The sequence below is a fragment of the Jaculus jaculus genome, chromosome X (assembly GCF_020740685.1).
Source record: "Jaculus jaculus isolate mJacJac1 chromosome X, mJacJac1.mat.Y.cur, whole genome shotgun sequence".
In the NCBI taxonomy this organism is placed as follows: domain Eukaryota; kingdom Metazoa; phylum Chordata; class Mammalia; order Rodentia; family Dipodidae; genus Jaculus; species Jaculus jaculus.
In genome coordinates, this window is record NC_059125.1 from 114,633,161 (window position 1) to 114,655,678 (window position 22,518).

Consider the following 22,518-nt stretch of genomic DNA (forward strand, 5'->3'; position numbering starts at 1 on the left):
TTGAGGTAGGGTCTTGCTCTAGCCCAGGCTGACCTGGAATTCACTATGGAGTCTCTCTCAGGCTGGCCTCAAATTCACAGGGATCCTCCTACCTCTGCCTCCCAAGTGCTGAGCTTAAAGGTGTGCACCACCATGCCTGGCAATACCAACATTACAGAGGGACAAGAAACGAGGGAGAAGATGAAGATGTCACAAAACCTCTGCCAAAACCCAATGGCTACTGTGTATTAGATCAGTATGTGAGAGCCCAGCTTTCCTAGTCCCTGATCCTGAGTCTATACCTTACTGTCCAGCTTCTTCATGGTCACTAGGTCTAGAGACTTCAGCGAATGCCCTGTGGGGGCAATGAAGTACAAGCAGACATGGATTCGGGAGTCATGGTAGTTGTGCAGCACCCTCCGGATCTTCAGCTCCTCCTGCAGGTAGGCCTCAAATTGGGCATCAATGAATTCCACAATAGGCTTGTAGCTAGAGGGGAAAGAAGGGAAACAGTTGGCTTTTGAAACAGTCCTGGTTAGAAATGTAGTGCTCTCTGTAATTGGAGAAATGACTCCATCTCCTCTCAGTGGGCTCACATCCTGTTAGCCGTGGCCATCTTCCTGGCCCTCACCTGAGACCAACTTATGCCTTCAACTATGGAATGCCCATTTCTCCCTCCTCATCCCAATCCTGCCCTTCCACACCTTCCTCCAGGCCTTCCCTACTTATGCCAAAAACTCTTTGTGTCCTAGGAAGATTAAAAAATGAGGTGATCATTGCACTTGAACTCACAGGAGCTGAGATTACTGGCATAATTTATGTACGAGATTGGGCCTATCAACATCCTGTCAAAGAGGGAATGATAACTCCCAAGGCCCTCCCCCTCCCCGAGGATCCGTCTGCAGGTAATGACTGATAGGGAGTGGGGTACTTTTCTTCAGTAGTATAACCACTGGTAAGGTGCCCATACTCCTGTAAACAGCTCCTCTCAAATGCTCCTTTGAGCTAGTAACTCTAGTTAAACACATTGTGTCACGCAAGACAGAGAGCGAGAGCGAGAGCGAGAGAGAGAGAGAGAGAAAGAGAGAGAAAGAGACTGATGAAAGTAGAAGAGGGACTAGTTGGGAAAAGGAAGGGATCAGCAGAAGTGGAAGGGGAAAAGAGGGGTTAACAGGGGTGCAGAAGGGAATGAATATGACCTAATTATGTTAGTTACATGTAGAAAAATGTCATAATGAAATTCATTATGTATAATTAATGTATGCTAATGAAAAATCATATTATGTGTGTGTGTGCGCATGCGCTTACTGTTGCTTCACAATGACTTTTTCAAATCTGCTGTGTCCTCCTAAAGAATAAGGCCTGTGAAGGAAACTTCCCTATCCCCTAGCAGGCTTTGAGGTAATATGGAGCCCTCTGGATGGATCTGTGCTCGGGTTGATTTTCCTCCATATTAGGCCCTTGGCTGCTTCATTTATCTCTCTACACACCATGTTGAGGATGGGTGCAGGATACACACTACCTCTCCGCAACTCACCATGAGGAATTTTATCAGAATGCTGTGGGCTTTTTGCTCATTCTTTTTTTTTTTTAAATTTTTTTGTTCATTTTTATTTATTTATTTGAGAGTGACAAGAGACAGAGGGAGAGAAAGAGGCAGATATAGAGAGAGTATGGGCGTGCCAGGGCCTCCAGCCACTGCAAACAAACGCCAGATGTGTGCGCCCCCTTGTGCATCTGGCTAATGTGGGTCCTGGGGAATCAAGCCTCGAACCGGGGTCCTTAGGCTTCACAGGCAAGCGCTTTACCACTAAGCCATCTTTCCAGCCCTTTTTGCTCATTCTTGCTAAGTTGGATGGAGTGCCCCACTCTGCTCCCCTGACCCACATATTTTTCAGTTCTCATTTCCTCCAAGTTGGACCTTGGAGTGTGCATATTCCGATAAAATTTGGTAATAATACATGTACACAAGCGCCCCAGCTCAGTGATTCTCCATGCACAGCTCTCTTAGGTGACCTCCAAAACTTAGCCAGCCTTTTTTTAAATTTTGAGATAGTGCCTTGCTATGTAGTCAAGGCAGGTCTCAAACATGATCCTCCTGCCTCAGCCTCTCAGCATATACCCACATACCTGACTCATCAAAGCTTCTTTAAACAATAGCTAGTCTTCTCTTCCACCCTGTCCTGAGTTTCCTTAGGAAACTAACTTGCCTCTCTTCCTGACCTTGCCCACCTCTCACCCTGGAGTCCATCTCCGTTTCCCTGACATCCTCTCTCTGTTCTAAGTAGGTCAGCTCAGCTTCAGCCCCACTGCTGTTTTCATCTCTGCAGTGTGCAGACTGCTTCTCCATTGGAGGGGTCACCCCCCATCAGGGAAGAGGAGGTTCATTCCTTGGGCCCAGGGCAGGGAGTTTTCAGATTTCAGTGCCAAGCAAGAAGATAATCAAAAGGAAAACTGGGCCCAACAAACACCTCCCACCTCAAACAGCTCCCAACCCGAGCCTTTGTCAAAGAGCCCCCTCGGAGAGAGAAGGAAAGCAGCACTTCAAAAAGAATCACAGAATCCTACATTTTAAGAGCTGCATACAGGAAGAGACTCAGGTGAAGCGTATCTCTGGCACCCCAAAGAAAAATCTAAAAATACAGTCCAGTCTTTCTTTGATCCCTCTGAGTCAACACTCTTCTAAAAGGCAAATAGCATCAAAGGATCATTTGGTGGCAAGTGATCATCTGATGCTGTTCAGAGTGCATCCCTTTGACATCAAATTTTTGCATGATTTGGCTAATTTAAATTATCTTATCATGGCATGGCTTTGGTTTTTTCCCTCTATTACATAACATTTTTAACTTCATGTTTTTTTTTTTTCTTTGCAAAGGAATAAAGGAAGAAAGCAAGTAGATTTTTTCTTAGTGTTCTTCCCCTTGAATCTCTAGGTGATACCCTCCTGTCCATCTTACTGCCATTGACCCTGGCTTTGAGTCTCTGAAGAGGTTTATGGATTAGACCAGTGAATCAGCCACCAGGATCTGATTTAGAAGAATCAAAATGTGTGACTCATCTTTGAGTCAGTCAGCCTTGTATCGCCAGTGTCTGGACTGCTGTCTGGAATATGCTAAGAGTTTCACCTACTGCTCAGTGCTCCCTCACCCCTGCCCCCATGGCTGATCTTCCCACCAGTGGCCATTTCTGTCTTACACTTGGGTGTGCTCACAAGACTCCATTTCATGGCAAACTAAAATCCTTACTTGCACAGGCAGCCCCCTCACCAACTGCTTCCTTCCTGTGGGTGATATTTGATTGTCCTTCATGTGCTGTTTTTCCAATGTCCATCTCAGGTAGATGTTTCTACATATTCCACACCCTAGTTCCATGGAGGACTGCAGAAGATATGCTCTTCTCTGGTAGGCTCTACGTCCCCCTAGTCCTCACTACAGGTAATATTTTCCCTTCTGAGGCAGAAAGCTTGAGACTTTTATAGACTATCTATATAATACTTTAAAAAAATATTTATTTGAGAGAGCACGTCAGAGATAGAGAGAGAGGGAGGGAGATAATGGGTGCACCAGGGCCTCCAGCCACTGCAAACAAACTGTAGATGTGTGTGCCACCTTGTACATCTATCTGGCTTACATGGGTCCTGGGGAATCGAATCTGGGTCCTTTAGCTTTGCAGGCAAGTACCTTAACCATTAAGCCATCTCTCCAGCCACTATATAATGCTTTTTAAAGAAATATTTGCAAGGAGGGGGGGGGAAGGAGGGAGGGAGGGAGGGAGGGAGAGAATGGGCTAGGGCCTCCAGCCACTGCAAAGGAACTCCACCAGATGCATGATCCACTTTGTGCATCTGGCTTTACAAGGGCATTGGGGAATTGAACTTGGGCTGTCATTATGTACAGGCAAGCACCTCAACCACTGAGCCATATTCCCATTGAAACTATCTATATAATTCTTAACCTGAAGTCCATGGACCTCCAAGGAGCCTATAGAAAGAATTCAGAGAATCCAGCTGGGTGTGGTGGCTCAAGCCTTCTAGCACTCAGGAGACTGAGGTAGGAAGAGCACTGTGAGTTTGAAGCCATCCTGGGCTACAGAGTGAGTTCCAGGTCAACCTGGGCAAGAGTGAGGCTCTGTCTCAAAAAAAAAAAAAAAAAAAGTTCAGATAATCATGAACTTGCATAGGAAAAAAATACAACTTTGTCATGTATCTCTAAGTGAAGTTTAGCAGTTATAAACTCAGGTAACAATCTATATATAGTGCTGTTTGTAGCACTTGTGATTTTTCTACCCATTAGAAATGACTGATATTTCTTTTTCCTATTCCAGTGATTATAAACATCTCAAAATACCATTTATGTTCAGCATAATCTCTACATTTTGATGATTAAGACTGTAAACATAGATTGTTATTTCAGGGATTAACAGAAAAACATATGAGTTAAATCATGACTTTAAAATACTTTGGTAACTGTATTTTTTTGTGTTTGTTTTTGGAGGTAGGGTCTTACTCTAGCTCAGACTGACCTGGAATTCACTCTATAGTCTCAGCGTGGCCTCGAATTCACTGTGATTCTCCTACCTCTGGCTTCCAAGTGCTGAAATTAAAGGCACATGCCACCATGCCTGGCTCTGGTAACTGTATTTTTAAGTATAACTGGTACCTTTTTTTCCCCCTCAAGGTAGGGTCTCACACTAGCCCAGGCTGACTTGGAATTCCCTATACACTCTCAGGCTGGCCTCAAATGCACAGCAATCCTCCTACCTCTGCCTCCCAAGTGCTAGGATTAAAGGCATGTACTATCACACCTGGCTTAATTGGTACATTTTAGCATTCAAAACTTACTTTGAGAATGAGCCCATAGGCCATGGGAGAATACTAAAAGTAACAATGGGACAAAACTATCTCTGATCTAAATATTTCTTCATGTTTAAAAATATTTATTTATTTTTCTGGGCTGAAGAGATGGTTTAGCAACTAAAGCACTTGCCTATTTATTTATTTACTTATTTATGAGAGAGAGGAGAGTAGTATGGTCATGCCAAGACCTCTTGCTGCTGCAAATGAACTCCAGACTCATGTACCACTTTGCATATCTGACTTTATGGTGGGTACTGGGGAACTGAACCTGGGTCATCAGGCTTTGCAAGCAAGCACCTTTAACCACTGAGCAATCTCTCCAGACTCTTATTTCTTCATTTGTTTTGAGGACAGGCATTCTAAACACTGGGAATGACAAATATAATTCTGATCCTAAAACAGAAACCACTTTGACAAGTTTGCATAATAGGAAGAAGACTAGGGAACTAAGATTCAGTGAATGAAGGAGGACTAATAACTATTCATAATAGCCACATGATGGAAACAACTCACATGTTCTCCAACTGATGACTGGATAAAGAAAATATGAACACGGGTGCCGTATTGTAAATTGTGCCAAGATCATGCAAGTTGTACTGTTTTTGATCAGTTTTGTTTCATCATTATTATTTTCAAGGGGTTACTGAATGTTAGAAAATCTGTAATGTTTTATTTGAAATATGTAAATAATGTATACAGACTTGTATGTGATGGGAAGTATTTAAATTCTAGTTTTTTTTTAAGGAAGAAACTGAATGTTTATAAGAAAAAAAACTAATAAAGTTATGTTTGGCCATGAAAAAAAAAAGAAAATATGGTTTATCCACAAAATGGAGTGTCTTGGGCATAAAAAGATCTTCCGATGCATTTCACCACATAGATGAGCCTTGAAGACATCATCGTAAGTAAAATAAACCCAACACAGGGCTGGAGATGGAGCTCAGCGGCAAAGTACCTGCCTGACATGTAAGGCCCTGAGTTCAATATCCAGCACCACAAAAGAGGGAGAGATAAAAGGAGGAAGGGAGGGAAGGAGAAAGGGAGATAGGCATAGACAAATACTGTAGGATTTCAATTACGTGAGATGCCTAGAATAGTGAAATTCACAGAGTCGGAAAACAGTAGTTTCCAGGGACTGAGGTGAGAGGGGCATGGGGAATTGTTTATCAATTCCTTTGGAGGTGAGGAAAACATTTTGGAATCAGAGAGTGGTTGATGTAGTAAATGTCACTGGATCATTCACCTTAAAATAGTTAACTTTTCCAGGTGTGTGGGCACATGCCTATAATCACAGCACTCAGAGGGCAGAAGCAGAAAGATCACAGCAAGTTCAAAGCCAGCCTATTCTACTCAGAGAGTTCCAGGCCAGCCAGGGCTACATGGTTAGACTAAGTCTCAAAAAAATAAAATAAAAGGTAATTTTTAAATGTGATTTTCACCTCACTACCAAGAAAAAAAAAAAAAAAAAGAGTAAGAGATGAAAAGGGAACAGCGGTCAGATTCCGTAGGGTCTTGTGGATCGAATCGATGAGTTTTGGGGGATTTTTCATGGTGCATGGAGTCTTTTGTCCCATTTTTCTTTCTAATGAGTCACTGTTGATTTGTCTACAGCTCTATGGATACTTATTTTGAAATTGGCTACCTTCCCCAGCCCTTTATCATCAGAACTGTTTTTCAGCTAACTAACTCTATTCAATCCCCTAAATATTATCTGTTTGGGTTTGGCCATATATATATGTGTGTGTGTGTATGTATGTGTGTGTGTGTATATATATATATATATATATATATATATATATATATATATATATATATATATATATATACACACACATATTTGCATTACTGGGGAAGGAACCCAGGGCACTGTGCATACTAGGCAAGTACTCTACACTGGCCTTAATTTTTCATCCTCAAACCTTGATTTATTGAGCTAGGCCTCACTGTATAGACCATACTAGCCTAGAATTCATGATCTTTCTGACCTCCATCCAAGTGTTGGGATCATAGACATGGAATACGACATTTGGCTTGGTTTGGATCTTAAATACCCTCAAAGCTCCATATGCTGAAGGCTTGTCTACAGCCTGTGGTGCTAGGAGGAGGAAGTGGAAACTTTGAGAGTGGAGGCTACATAGGGAAAGGAGTTATGGAGGAATGCGCTTGAAAGAGATACTAGGTCCTAAGGATCCTTTAATCCCTCTCCTTCCTTTATTTTTTCCGTCCTCCCTCCTTCCCACCCTTCCACACCAGCATAATATGAGTAACTTTACTCCATCACATGCTCCTTCCATGGTCATGCCTCACCACAAGCCCCAAAGCAACACAGCCAACAGACCATGGCCTGAAATGGAGCCCAAATAACCTTTTTCTCCTTGCAAGTTGATTTCCTCGGGTATTTTGTCACAGTGACAAGAAGCTGGCTAATGTAACATTATAGAAAAATAATAATTTTGCCTAACAATCAGCATTTTTCAATTGTCACCTTAAAACATTGCCTCCCTGACTTCACTGACATGGTCTCTGACCTCTAATGCCTCTTGTTTCTAACTTACTTTAGGTAATTCCTTAGTCTGTTTCTAAAGTTCCATCTGGACCATCTTCTGTTGTTGTTCTATGCATGCCATGCACATTGTCCCTGGGTGATATCCCATCCAGCAGTCACTGCCATCTTATATTTCCTAGACACCTAGAAGCCACCTTAGTGGTTTTTCTCTTCCAAGCTGCTTGGCAAACAGACTCCACAACTGGAAACCTACAAGGCCCAATAACAGACACTGTACTTGAACACAGCTGCCTTGGGTACCAAAGCCAAGATACCATAAAGTCAGGTCTAGTGGAACAATGTTGAAAGTGGCACTGGCAATTTAACCTTTCACCTCTCTTCTAGGCCTTCTTCCTTCCTGTGCATATAAACCTATTCTCTTCTGTCTGTCTGAGCCTCTTCCTGGAGTTCACCTTCCAAACCATTTCCACCGTGCCTTCTGAAAGCCCTGTGCATGAGTGTATGATCAACACAAATGTCTCTGTATCTTTGCCATTCAGAGTGAGGTCTGTGATCCAGCAGCCCTGCATCACCTCAGACCTGGTTAGAAGTATAGGATCTCTGGTTCCCAATCCAGAAGATCTATAGGATCAGAGCCTACATCTTATCAAGAGCCTCGGCAACTTGGATACAGGTCAAGTAAAAGAAGTACTGGCACATGTCAGCTGCCTCTTCACCTAAGCTTCTCTTGGGGACAACATGACCTAACAGTCATCTCCAGTATATGTTTTCTTTCTCCCACAATCCATGCACCTTAAGAGCAAGTAAAGTGGGCATGTATATTCCTTCCTTCTTTCTTTCCTTCCTTCCTTCCCTTACTCCCTCCCTTCCCTCTTCTCTCTAGACAGAGTCTCATTTATGCCAAGCTTGTCTTGAACTTGCTATGTAGCCAAGGTTAACCATGAACCTCCTGCCTCCACCCAAGTGCTGGGACTACAGATGTGTGCCACCATGCCTGGCTTCAGACAGAAATTTCCTGAAAGAAAAAATCTATTATTTAATGTCTAATTCATTCTTCAATTCACTCTAGATTGTCTTCAACCCCACACCAACATCATAGTTAATATATCTTGTACATACTTGTGGTTATTGAATAATGAAGACTTAAAGGTATTTATTTTACTTTATTTTTCCCACCAAGGTATATTTTCTTTCCTTTCTCCTTTCCTCTGTCCCATCAACAATGCATATGGAATACATACTATATCCTGGTTGGTAACTCTGTGCTCATTCTACAAGACTCCAAGACTTAGTTCCGTCTTTCCTGACACCTGTTCACACCTCTTAGCAACCTTTACCTTGGACATTCATCACCCAATTGCTGAGTTTTCCCTGTACCAACATATTGCTTACCACATAGTAGAAGATGCACATTCACCAACCTCCCTCCCCCAGTGCACTGCAAGCTCCTTAACTAAAGACTGTGCTTAAATAAATTATCTCTGGCCCTGGCTGGAGAGATAGTTTAGCGATTAAGGCACCTGTCTGTGAGGCCTAAGGACCCAGGATGGATTGATTCCCCTGGACCCACGTAAGCCAGATGCACAAGGTGGAGCTTGCATCTGGAATTCGTTTGCAGTGGCTAGAGGCCCTGGTATGCCCATTCTCCACCCCTCTTTCTAGTGAGTAAATAAATAGATAGATAGATAGATAATTTTATAGAAAAATATATCTCTGACTTTTCACACTGTGCCTGGCCCAGAGTAGACATTTAACAGTTGATGAAGTGAAGTATATTCCTCTTACTCACTGGGTTAGTAAATCTTATGGATTTTGTCTCTAATTTGTCCTCGTCTCCATTCGAGAAGTTTCTGCTCCTCTTTAAGCCCCCATCATCTCTATAATCCGGGGGTTGCTTTTGCCTTCTTTGTCTCTCTTAACACATGGCCTTATCTGTTTGCCCCAGCTCAGAAAAGCTTTTGAAATCAGCAGTCTGCACCTACTTTACTTCCTTTTTCAAGACTTCATCCTTTTAATTTCTTCTTAATTATACCAGTAATCTATGTACACATTCTCCCTGCCGTAGACATAATCACTATTTTCAGTCTGTTGATTATCCTTCCAGACCTTTCCTAAGTTATTTATGCACAGAAATAGAATTCTTTTCTCTTTTTTTGGATAGGAGATTTACACATATGGCATCAAGAGCTGTTTATCATCCTGCAACTTCTCCATGTAACAACATGACCTGGTACCATACCCATGTGAATAAACTGAATCTACTGCTTTCTTTAAAACCTCCAAATGTAGTCATTTAATTACTCTGCCAGTGACCATGTAGACTCTTTAAGGTTTTTAAATTCAATAACCAATGTGGCAATGAATACCCTTCTATACGCTGCTTTGCATGAACATGTGCATTTCCCTGGGGTGTGGTGGCACACGCCTTTAATCCCAGCCCTCAAGTTCAAGGACACCTTGAGACTACATAGTGGTCAGTCTAGGCTAGAGTGAGACCCTACCTCAGAAAAAAAAAAAGTTCATTTGTTTTCTAAGTTATGTGCTTTAAAAAAGTAGAACTGTTGAATCATAAATTCACATTCAAAATCTTAACAGATGCTGCCAACTTTTCCTCCAAAAAATCTGTATCAAGTTATACTCCCACCGAGATGAATGAAATTACTTTGTGTTAGTGGATATTATATCATCTTTTACATTTTTAAATTATTTATCTATTTACATGAGGCGGGAGAGAATGGGTACACCAGGGCCTCTAGCCATTGCACACGAACTCCAGATGCATATGCAACCTTGTGCATCTGGCATTATATAGGTCCTGGAGAATCAAACCTGGACCCTTATGCTTATCTGCAATTGCCTTAACTGCTAAACTATCTCTCCAGCCCCATCTTTTACCTTTTATCATTTTTTCTGAGGTAGGGTCTCACTGTAGCCTAGGCTGACCTCAGCAGTCCAGGCTTCCCTCAAACTCACAGCAATCTTCCTACCTCTGCCTCCCAAGTGCTGGTATTAAAGGCGTTTGCCACCATACCTGGCTTCTTTTCACATCTAAAATTTCTCTATCTTATAGTTTGAAAATATTTTTTATTTTCTTTATGGCAACTTATGAGACCTAAACATATGTTTATTTTAATGATTTAAATCTATCACTCCTTTCTTCTGTGGCTTTGGGATTTTGTTTCACAATTCAAAAGGCCTTCTCTACCCCCAAAATTATAAAAATATTCTTAGACATTTTCTCTTTATATTTTTAGAATTTGTTTTTAGTCCAATGGGAATCTATTTTTGTGAATGGTGTTTGTGTGAGAGGGTTTCATTTTATTTTTCCTACATGGATGGCCTAGTTTCCCAGCATCATTTTTTGAATAGTCCATTCTTTCCCTGCTGACTTACAGGTGCTGAATTTCCATGCAAACGTGAATTGATCTGGGGACTCACTCTTCTGTTCTACTGCGTTTTTTTCTATTCTGGTATCTTTATGTTCCTGCCTTCCATTCACTGAGTAAGAAGGGCAATCTAGTGTCTATACAAATTCCTCTAGGAATGATTAAGCCTAAATATATTGATGACGTTCACGCTGCCAAACCCAGTGGATTTCTTTTTTGGTTCTTATTTTCCTAGACACCATTTATCATTTCCTCCCATATACTATAAACTACAACTCTCCTTTAAGTCTTATCAAGAAAAATCATGATCATAATGCTACTTTCCATTTATTAGGTAGTTACTCTATGCCAGGCACTGTGTCAGCTTCTTCTTAAAAAAACATATTTATTTATTTATTTTATTTAGAAAGAGACAGGAAGAGAGAGAGACAGGCAAAGAATGAGTGTGGGTGTGCCAGGGCTTCCTACCCCTCCCTGCAAACAAACTCCAGATGCATGTGCCACCTTGTGCATCGGACCCTGTGTGGGTACTAGGGAACTGAACCCAGGCTGTCAGGCTTTGCAATCAAATGCCTTTAACTACTAAACTATCTCCCCAGCCCCATATTTCAACATTTTTTTTTTCTTTCTGCTTTACTATGAAGTAGAGTCTTGCTCTAGTCCAGGCTGATCTGGATTTCACCATGTAATCTCAAGGTGGCCTTGAATTCATGGCAAGACTCCTACCTCTGCCTCCCGAGTGCTAGAATTAAGAGGTGCATGCCACTATGCTCAGCTTATTTCAACATTTCTTATGCCACATACATCAAGTACACTTCACCACAGCCTGCGAGGGCAAGGATTATTATGACTGTCATACCCAATTTTCAAGTGATTTGAAGACTGAGTTCTAGATAATTGAACTATCTTTCCTATAGTCTGTGGTCTAGTGAATGACAGTATGAAACCTGAACACAGGCCTGTCTGAGACCAAAGCCTCAATTCTCAGGCACTCTCCTCTCCAACTAGTCCTTTGTAATCTCACCCTTGGGTTTCTTTTTCTCCAGCATTTATCTTCCTTCCTTCTTTCCTTCTTTCCTTCCTTCCTTCCTTCCTTCCTTCCTTCCTTCCTTCCTTCCTTCCTTCCTTCCTTCCTTCCTTCCTTCCTTCCTTCCTTTCCCTCTCCTTCTCCCTCCCTCTGACTGTCTCTCCCTTCCTTCCTCATTATTATGTCATTTTTGTAAATGTTTTTTATTTATTTATTTGCAAGCAAAGAGAAAAGGAAGAGAGAGAAAGAATGGGCGTGCCAGGGCCTTTAGCCCCTGTAAATGGATTCCAGATGCATGTGCCACTTAGTGCATCCGGCTTTACTTGGGTGCTGAGGATCAAACTCAGGTCATTAGGCTTCATAGGCGAGCGCCTTAACTGCTGAGCCATTTCTCCAGCCCTATTTTGGTATTGTTGACTCGGGGTCTCACTATATACCTAGGCTGGACTCACATTCTAGCTAGATCCTCCTGCCTCAGCCTCCTAAGTGCTGGAATTAAAACGAGTTTTTTTTTTGTTGTTGTTGTTTGTTTTTTGTTTTTTGAGGTAGGGTCTCACTCTAGCCCAGGCTGACCTGGAATTCACTATGGAGTCTCAGGGTAGACTCAAACTCATGGCGATCCTCCTACCTCTGCCTGCCTCCCGAGTGCTGGGATTAAAGGCATGCGCCACCACGCCCAGCTTAAAACGAGTTTTGAAATCACATGAATGTACCACCACACTCACCCTGCCCTCAGCTTTCTTTACATGATAGCTTTCCATGAGGTCCAGCCTTGATTGTTACTCTTCCCTGTTTAATCATGAGGCCTGCATACAGCCCTGTTTCAGTACATGGCATTGATATATCTGTGCTAAGATGGCCCAAGGGGCAGAGAAAGGACATTGCTTTCATTGGGCCTGGTAGCATAACTGTAATCCCAGCTATTGGAGAGCTAGAGGCAGAAGAATCAGAAGAAGAGAGAACCACAAACTGAAAGCCAGCCTGGGAAACTTGGTGAGACCCTGTCTTAAAAAAAGAAAAGTAGAAAAAGGGCTGAGAATATAGCACAGTGGTGTATTGTCTAGCATGTGCAAGGTCTTAGGTTCAATCCCCTGTACTGCAAAAGGGAAAGGGGGTAACCATGGCTTTTTATTATAGTTGCCTGCAAGCTTACTTCACCCTTGAATCTTACTCTAATTTTAGGAGAGCTTTTCATTTCCACCTATTTGAATTTATGTATTTTGATTTTCTTAAATGATGAATAGCATCTACTTTTTATTTACTTATTTGTGTTTGGTTCTTTTGTACATGTGTGGAGTATACATGTGTTTATATGTGTGTGGATGTGCATGCATATGTATGGAGGCCAGAGGTCAATATCAGGTATCTTCCTCAGTAGCTCTCCACCTTATTTATTGAGATAGGGTTTCTCACTGAATGTAGAGCCTATCAATTCAGCTAGTCTAGCTAGCCAGCTTGTCCCAAAAGCCATCTCTCTGTGCATTCCAAGCATTTATATGAGTAAAAGGTATCTCAACTCAGGCTCTCACATTTATGAATGATGCAAATGCTGTACCAACTGAGCTATCATGCTAGCCCCTATTGTTTTCTGTGCTTTTTTTTTTAAATGAGATAGTCTCTCTATGTTGCCCATACTGGCCTAGACCTCCTTTTTTAATTAAAAAATCTTATTTTATTTATTTACTTATGAGAGAGACAGAAAGATAGAATGGGTGTACCACGTCCTCCAGCCACTGCAAACAAACTCCAGAAACATGCGCCACCATGTGCATCTGGCTTACATGGGTTCTGGGGAATCAAACCTGGTCCTTAGGCTTTGCAAGTAAATGCCTTAACTGCTAAGCCATCTCTCCAGCCTATGGCCAGAGCTCTTAATCTTCTTGCCTCAGTTGCCCAAGTGCTGGGATTACAAGCGCCACACCTAAATATCATATTTGTAATAATAATAATAAAAAGCACTGGGCTGGAGAAAAGACTTAGTAGTTAAGGCGCTTGTCTTCAAAGCCAAAGGACCTCAGTTCAATTCCCCAGGACCCACGTAAGCCAGATGCACAACATGGCACATACATCTGGAGATCAGTTGCAGTGGCTGGAAGCCTTGGTGTACCCATTCTGTCTCTCTCTCTTTCCCTCTCTCAAATAAATAAATAAAAATAAAGTATTAAAAAAGCACTAATTTTTTTAATATAATGGAAGTAGATTTGCATCTAAGGAGTAGTATCCATTTAATTTTCCTATGTTACCAATGTGGGTTTTTTTTTTTTTGTTTGTTTGTTTGTTTTGAGGTAGGGTCTCACTCTAGCTCAGGCTGACCTGGAATTCACTATGGAGTCTCAGGGTGGCCTTGAACTCAAGGTGATCCTCCGACCTCTGCCTCCTGAGTGCTGGGATTAAAGGCGTGCACCACCACACCTGGCTTCTATGTTATCAATGTTAAGACATTGTCCAACATTAGTTATATTGAATGCATGTATTTGAAAGAATTGCAAGAACTTTAAGTGAAGAATCCTGAAAAATCTACATCTGAGGTTAAGCTTTCAGATACTGCCCTACTATACAATGGCTGGTAGGAAAGGTCTAATTTATTTTCAACTAAACAAAATTAGCACAGTAAGCAAGCTATAAATGAAGAGGGGTGCCTTCCTTTTAGAATCTCAAATGGAAAACAGAACTCGGTGCACTTCTGAAGAAGCTATATACATTCATTACAAGGACAGGAGTATGGCTATTGCAGCTTAATGGGAGAAATTAGAAATTTTGAGATATAGTTCATCTACGAAGCAAGAGAACTGTCAAAGAATGAGAATACACTCTGCTCAAAATGTCAAATGGAGAGCCAGGCATGGAGGCGCATGCCTTTAATCCCAGCACTTGGTAGGCATAATTAGGAGAATCACTATGAGTTCGAGGCCACCCTGAGAAGACATAGAGAGACCCTACTTCGAAAAACACACCAAAAAAAAGATGAATGGGGTCTGGGTGTGGCAGTGCACCCCCGTAATTCTTGCACCTAGGAGTGAGAGGGGAGAGGATCATTGAAAATTCAAGGCCAGCCTGGACTGTATTTTGAGCTCCAGGCTAGTCAGGACTACGCAGTGAGATTTTGTCTCGATTAAACAAAACTTGGACTGGTTTAATGGTTTGATTTTTAAAAAACTTGCCTTGAGAGCCCGAGGACCAGAGTTTCAGATTCCCAGCACATATGTAAATGCAGGGTTGGGCGGAACAAATGTCAGAGCCACATGCTGGGTCATGATATGTAGAGACATTTCTCCTACCCATAACTGTGGGCTAACTCCACAATGCATGACCCATATACCTCAACAAGGAGGAGCCAGGGGGAGGGGGTAGGACATGGATGAGCCTAACAATGGTACCAAACTGCCTGTATTCACTGAGCACAAAACTAATTAATAAAAAACAATAATAAATTTTAAAAATTTTAAAAATGCAGGGTTGGCATGGTGGCCCGTCTGTAATCCAAATACTTGGGAGATGGAGACAGAGGATCTTGTGGACAAGCTGGTTGTCTAAACTAGCTGAATTGGTGAGCTCTAGGTACAAGTGAGAGACCTTGATTCAGTAAATAAAGTAGAGAGCAATTGAGGAAAAACCCCCAACTTCAACCTCTGACCTCCACATGCATACTTATACACAACTGCACCAACATCCATACAAACATACATACACACCTGCACGCACACACCACATACAAAACAAACAAGCTGAATGGCCTTTTCTGAGAGGAGCATGTGTGATAACCATGTGACTTCTTGCTAAATGTAGCCAAGGCTTAACCAACATCCCCTGCTTGACCCCAGCCTTCTTAAATTTATTTATTTATTTATTTGAGAGCGACAGACATAGAGAGAAAGACAGATAGAAGGAGAGAGAGAGAATGGGCACGCCAGGGCTTCCAGCCTCTGCAAACAAACTCCAGACGCATGCGCCCCCTTGTGCATCTGGCTAACGTGGGACCTGGGGAGCCGAGCCTCGAACCGGGGTCCTTAGGCTTCACAGGCAAGCGCTTAACCACTAAGCCATCTCTCCAGCCCGACCCCAGCCTTCTTTATATCCTCATTTCTAAGCCTCACTCATTCCTCACAGACATCCTCAACCCCCACTGCCTCATCTGTCTCTCCTCTTTCCTCTCTGCTTAGTCCTGCTCAATTCCTTCTCAGGATCTTTTCTTCCCTCTGACAACTTCATTGACCTCCTGTGTTTTCTAGCTTTAGCCCACTGTTCATCCCACTCTGAGTTCTGGGAGATCTTACATGTGTACAAGTTGGAACATATCACCTACAGCTGGATAAAATAAGCCTATATCCTCTTTAGACTTTCAGCTCTGCATAGTCAATTGTCTACCACCGAAGGTGACCATGTATCTCCATATTCCACAGACAGCTCAAATTCTGTATGTCCTAAACAGGGCTTGGTATTTTAAACCTAGTTCTCTTGTATTCTTTCTCATTGGAAGATCATCACTATTTATCTACTCTCCAAAGTCAGAATTAGGCCCCTTTCTAAATTCTTCTTTTTCCTTTACAACCCCTTATCAAGATTCTACCAAGTCCTGTTGATTTTACCTACCCAATATTTCTCAAATCTGTCTCTTTTTCTTATCTCAACACCTATTTATCCTTCTCAATCTCACTGGTCCAGTGGTCTCCTGGTTGGTCTCTTTACTTATCCAAAATAATCTCCATATTAGTCCAAAGAGTTTTCCTCAAACTCTGATCAGACTAATGTTTTTTTAAAAAAACATTTGAGATCTGGAGAGATGGGTTATTGGTTAAGGCACTTGCCTGCAAAGCTTAAGGACCCATGTTTGATTCTCCAGGTCTCACGTAAGCCAGATGTACAAGGTGACTCAAATGTGCAAGGTTTCTTACACATACAAGGTGGGGCACACATCTAGAGGTCTAGTGCAATGGCTGGAGGCTCTGGCACACCAATTCTCTCCCTCTCTATCTCAAAAAATTGCAAAAAAAAAAGAAACACAACCCTTTGAATAATTCCATTACCTTCAGTTCTATAAACCTCTCTATGATCTGGCTGGCTCCCATTTATCTTCCCTTACCTTCCCCTAGGCTCACTTCAATTGCTAGGCCAAGGATAGTTCGAGGTTTAATGGAAGATGTTATACTTACACAATCACAGGACCCCCAAGAGAAATACTACATTCTGATGAAAACTTAGCAACAGGAACTTAGAAGGGGCCTACATTTGAGGTCCTTGAAGGTTAAGCTTCATTAATTTCCCAGTGACTCTGCCTATCTACCTAAACACAGTAAGTGGTAGTTCTCTAGAACATAAGAGTTCTTTGCATCCACTTGCCTTCCTAGAGGCAGACAACTCTTCCTGTATTCCTTTCTCTGTGGTCCCTTGTCTGTCTGGAAAAGAAGCTCATCCTTCAAGAGGTGGTTTTCAGGACTTGTCTTCTGTGAAAGCGTCCCTGAGCTCTCTGCACAAAACTGACTGTTCTTACCCTTGTGGTTTCGTTACAACTTGTCCTTTACCTCTTTGTACACTGTCCTTGAGAGAACATACCACTCTCTATGGAAATTATTTGCTTATTAACAAGTCTTGCCCATGAGTGTCTCAAGGGCAGAGACTAAGTCATTCTTTTTGAGATTGTCAGAGCACAAGAGGGCCTGTACAAGGTAGGGCACAAGTGTTTGCTGAGTGGAACACAGACCCTACTCATGTGTATTGGAAAAAGATGTTCTATATATATGTTTTTTTGAGGTAGGGTCTCACTCTGGCCCAGGCTGACCTGGAATTCACTATGTAGTCCAGGGTGCCCTTGAACTCACGGTGATCCTCCTACCTCTGCCTCCCAAGTGCTGGGATTAAAGGTGTGCGCCACCACGCCCGGCTATTTGCAAATAGAGAGAGAAAGAGAGAGAAAGTGATAGACAGAGAGAGAATGGGCGGTGCTCCAGGGCCTCTAGCCACTGCAAATGAACTCCAGATGCATGCACCCTCTTGTACATCTGGCTTATGTGAGTACTGGGGAACTGAACCTTAGTCCTTTGGTTTTGCAGGCAAGCGCCTTAATGGCTAAGCCATCCCTCCAGCCCAAGATGTTCTTTTGACAAATTGTATGGAGTTCCACTTGAGGGAGCGAGAGACAGGCCAGGCCCCAGCATCTAGTTTCTCTCTAACATCACCGTGGTGGAACTCCTGTCTGGTCCCCCCACCCACACACCTTACCATCACACTGGCTTTCTTACCTGTCCTCCTTGTTGATCTGGTCCCCAAAGCCCACGGTGCTAACAATTGTGAGCTTCAGGCCCACGTTGCTCTCCTGGAGGTCATAGGTATTGGACCGGAGCTGGACACCTGGCTGCGTGTGGGTGGCTGGCTCCCCCTCGAACTTGGTATTGAATAGGGTATCCATCAGGGTGGACTTGCCCAAACCTGTCTCCCCTGAAAAGCAAAAGGATACATTGGGGTCCATTCATATAGTACCTATGCACCCACTGCATGTTTCATGTATGTGTGTACAGGAGGAAATGTATACAGCAGGCCACTAAGTGAAAAGCATACATAAGTACATGAACTGTGTGGTCTGTTATACAACAAAGACACAAAGGAACACACCAACATAACAATAGCAGTCATCTTACAATGCTGGAATTGGGGTATTTTCCATTTTATTCTTCCTACTTTTTCTGTTTGAAAGTTTACCTTGAGTCTGGTGTCTTAAGACCACCTAGCCATTCTGACACCCAATAAATACCTTGACTGTGAATATGTATAGCTTTTAGAGATCGAAAAAGAAATGTTATAGCCAGGCGTGGTGGAGTACGCCTTTAATCCCAGCACTTGGGAGGCAGAGGTAGGAGGATCACCATGAGTTCGAGGCCACCCTGAGAATACATAGTGAATTCCAGGTCAGCCTGGGCCACAGTGAGACCCTACCTCGAAAAACAAACAAACAAAAAAAGAAATGTTATAGACAGAGATATTAAGAGTATTGGGCTGGAGAGATGGCTTAGCGGTTAAGCGCTTGCCTGTGAAGCCTAAGGACCCCGGTTCAAGGCTCGGTTCCCCAGGTCCCACGTTAGCCAGATGCACAAGGGGGCGCACACGTCTGGAGTTCATTTGCAGAGGCTGGAAGCCCTGGAGCACCCATTATCTCTCTCTCCCTCTATCTGTCTTTCTCTCTGTGTCTGTCGCTCTCAAATAAATAAATAAATAAATAAATTTAAAAAACCACATTTATTAAAAAAAAAAGAGTATAATTATTGTGCCCAGAAAAAGACTGAAGGGAAATACACGTGTGCTGATACTTATCTCTGGGTGGTAGGATCATGTTTTTTCATTTCTTTCTTTATGCTTCTTCGCATTTCCCAAGTATTCTGAGTGGATCTTATTAATAAAAAATTAAAGGACTATTATGATTTTGTTGCCTTTTTTTTTTTTTTGGTTTTTCTAGGTAGGGTCTCAGTCTAGCCCAGGCTGACCTGTAATTCACTATGTAATATTAGGGTGGCCTCGAACTCACGGCGATCCTCCTACCTCTACCTCCCGAGTGCTGGGATTAAAGGCGTGCACCACCACACCCGCCTATGATTTCATTGTTTTCTTATTAGATGTAGTGTATGTGGTTTGTGCATGGCATCTACAAGTGTGTACAGATGCAAATGCCCCATATGTGAAAGTGTGGCAGCCAGAGGAGAGTGTCTATTTTATTTCCCTGAGGCAGTCTCTCACTGAACTTAGAGCTTCACATTTTTTTTTCAACTAGTCTGGCTGACCAGGGAACCCCAGTGATCCTCTTGTCTCTGTTCTCTACAGACTGGGGTTATATAGGCATGCTGAGTGTTTTTTATATGGGTGCTGTTGTTCAAACTCAGGTCTTCATGCTTGCACAGCAAGTGCTCAAACTTACTCAGCCATATCCCCAGTTTTCTCTTGCTATTTTTGAGACAGAATCTCATGCAATCAAAGATGACCTCAAGCTTGCTATGCAGCTGAGGCTGGATGTGAGCTCCTGATCCTCCTGCCTCTACCTCACAAGTGTTAGTATTATAGCCTTGTGCCACGATAGCTGGCTTATTTAGTTCAGTGGAAGAGCATTTGCCAACCAAACACAAGGCCCTGGGTTCAATCCTCAGCACCAGGAAAAAAAGTGAATTAGTGATCCCTTGATAAAAAAAGAAAAAAATAACCCTCTCAGCCAAGACAGCTCTCCACTCCACAGACATCCCATATGTGTGTCTCAGTGGAGAGACTGTGTCCACCCTTGGCTTCTCCTCCCAGCTCAGGTGAGTTTTCAATGAGACCATTTTTAGCTAATGGGGAGGAAATTTAACAGGCTACAAATTATTCTTCTTAAACTTCAAACAACCCATTCATTTGTTTGTTTAACTAACAGGTTATGGGTCACTAATAACTTCAACCACTGGAATGTCACAGTAGGGGGCTGATTGAAGAAAGGGAGGTGATGAACTAGAGAAAGTTTAGAGAGGTTATTCCTAGGAGACCAGAGGATACCAAACTACTGCCTGGAGCCAAGGAGCCTTTAGGGAATGAGACATCACAAGTCACGACTGGAAGGGAAACTGGCGATATGTGAGTCAGGCAAGAATCAGATAGGAAGCCACAGCGGGGCAAGACACCAAAACCACTCATAACCTCCATGGGTCCAGGCTGTATTTTCCCCCTACCCATCTCATTCCAAGCTATTCAGAAACAATAGGAATAAAAGTCAGGAGTGATCTGGGTATGGTGGCGCATACCTTTAACCCCAGAGATAGGAGGATTGTGGTGAGTTTGAGGCCACCCTGAGACTACATAGTCTAGCTGAATTCCAGGTCAGCCTGGGTGAGAGCAAGACCCTACATCCAAAAAAAAAAAAAAAAAAAGTCAGTAGTGATTGACCTTTGACAGCCCTTTGAACACCTAAGACTATCTACTTCTTCACTCTTCTTCCTATGCCCTCCCTAACCAAGAGCAGTTGGGAGATCTGACTTCTCTCTCTTTTTTTTTTTAATTTATTTATTTGAGAGCGACAGACACAGAGAGAAAGACAGATAGAGGGAGAGAGAGATAATGGGTGCTCCAGGGCTTCCAGCCTCTGCAAATGAACTCCAGACGCGTGCGCCCCCTTGTGCATCTGGCTAACGTGGGACCTGGGGAACCGAGCCTCGAACCAGGGTCCTTAGGCTTCACAGGCAAGCGCTTAACCGCTAAGCCGTCTCTCCAGCCCTCTGACTTCTCTTTACTGTTGAGAGAGGGGCTGCACTAGGCAAATCCTAGCCTGACAAATCTCCTCCGAGACTAATAGCACATATTTACACATGTTCAGGGCTTGGGTTAAAGCTTCATGATAGGAAACCAAAAATACTCCATTTCTCTTCACCCTCTGGGTGTGGGTAGCTTTGCACCTTACAAGCTTCTTCTCCTATATGTTGAATATGGATATATGTGGAGTGCACACATACACGTATATGTGTGTGAAGAAATGTGTGTGCATGTGCCAGTGGAGGCGGAAGTCAATGTCAGATGTCTTCCTCTATTGCCTTCCATTTTATTTTGAGACAGGGTCTCTCACTGAACCTGGAGCTCACCAATTAGATTAGACAAGCTAGTCAACCAGCCCTAAGGATCCTACAGTCTCTGTGTTCCCAGTACTGAGATTACAGGCCACTATACCTGGCATTTTATGAGTACTGGGGATCCACTGGGGATCCAAATTTAGGTCCTCAGGCTTGAATGGCAATGGCAACCACTTTACCCACTGAGCAACCTTCCCAATTCTCTTCTAAGCTTTTTTTTTTTTTTTTTTGGGTTTTTAGAATTGAGCAAAAATAAACATGGTTGAGCAAGATGAGTCCTTAGGATATATGCCTAGGAGTGCTAGTGCTGGGTCATATGGTAGGTCAATTTTTAGCTGTCTTAGGAGCCTCCACACTGATTTCCACAATGTGGTTTTTCGAGCTAGGGTCTCACTCTAGCCCAGGCTGATGTGGAATTCACTATGTAGTCTCAGAGTAGTCTCGAACTCACAGTGATCCTTCTACATCTGTCTCCCGAGTGCTGGGATTAAAGTCATGTGCCACCACGCCTGGCCTCTTTTAAGCTTTTTTATCCTATTAAGCTATGAATGTATGAGTTACTTTTAAAGTATGAGAGCTTTATGGACAGACAGGGGTAGGAAGAGAGGCACAGAGGGGCAGAGAGTTATATATAGTTAGGGAGGGGGAGGGAGAAGGAAGGGAGGGAGTGAGAAAGGAAGGAAGGGGGGGAGAGATTTTCAATTTAGCCTGGTTACCAAAGTTACCAGCACAATTTCATAACTAGGTTTGACTAATATGGTGGACTGCCAGGGTATTAAAAATGGCTCCTCATATAGCTGGGTTCTGCTATATCCATTAACAGCACAGATTGCCCAAACTGAGGCCTTTTTGTCCTCTCCTAAAAGAAAATATTTGGGACCCAAGAAAAAATTGGTGAGGTGGCATTTTTTTTCACATAAGGAGGTTATGGAATTGGGCAAGAAACAAAATATATCTTTTACCACCTCACTCAAGGTAGGGATGGAATTCAACTGCAATTGAGGCCAGAATCTGAAGCAAAAATATCAGGATTGCTGCCTTTAACTCCCCTCCTCTCTGGACACTGCATGACATGTTAGCCAGTATTTTTTGTATATCTAATGTATTTTCCATGCACACCCCACCTCACCTTCTTTGTCCCTTGAGTTCTTTTTTAAAATAATTTATTTTTATTTATTTGACAGAGAAAGAGGAAG

The 22,518-nt window shown here is 42.7% G+C and overlaps 1 protein-coding gene across 4 annotated transcripts in view; it reads right to left on the reverse strand.

The window, feature by feature from the left end:
- Positions 1-22,518, reverse strand: part of Septin6 (septin 6) — a 93,885-nt gene that overhangs the window by 37,583 nt on the left and 33,784 nt on the right. For all 4 annotated transcript variants that reach the window (XM_004672602.3, XM_004672600.2, XM_045140124.1 and 1 more), the window contains exons 3-4: positions 17,990-18,185; positions 282-468 (exon numbers count right to left, since the gene is read on the reverse strand). In XM_004672602.3, the coding sequence (XP_004672659.1) occupies positions 282-468; positions 17,990-18,185 (383 nt within the window). The remainder of the gene's footprint in view (positions 1-281; positions 469-17,989; positions 18,186-22,518) is intronic.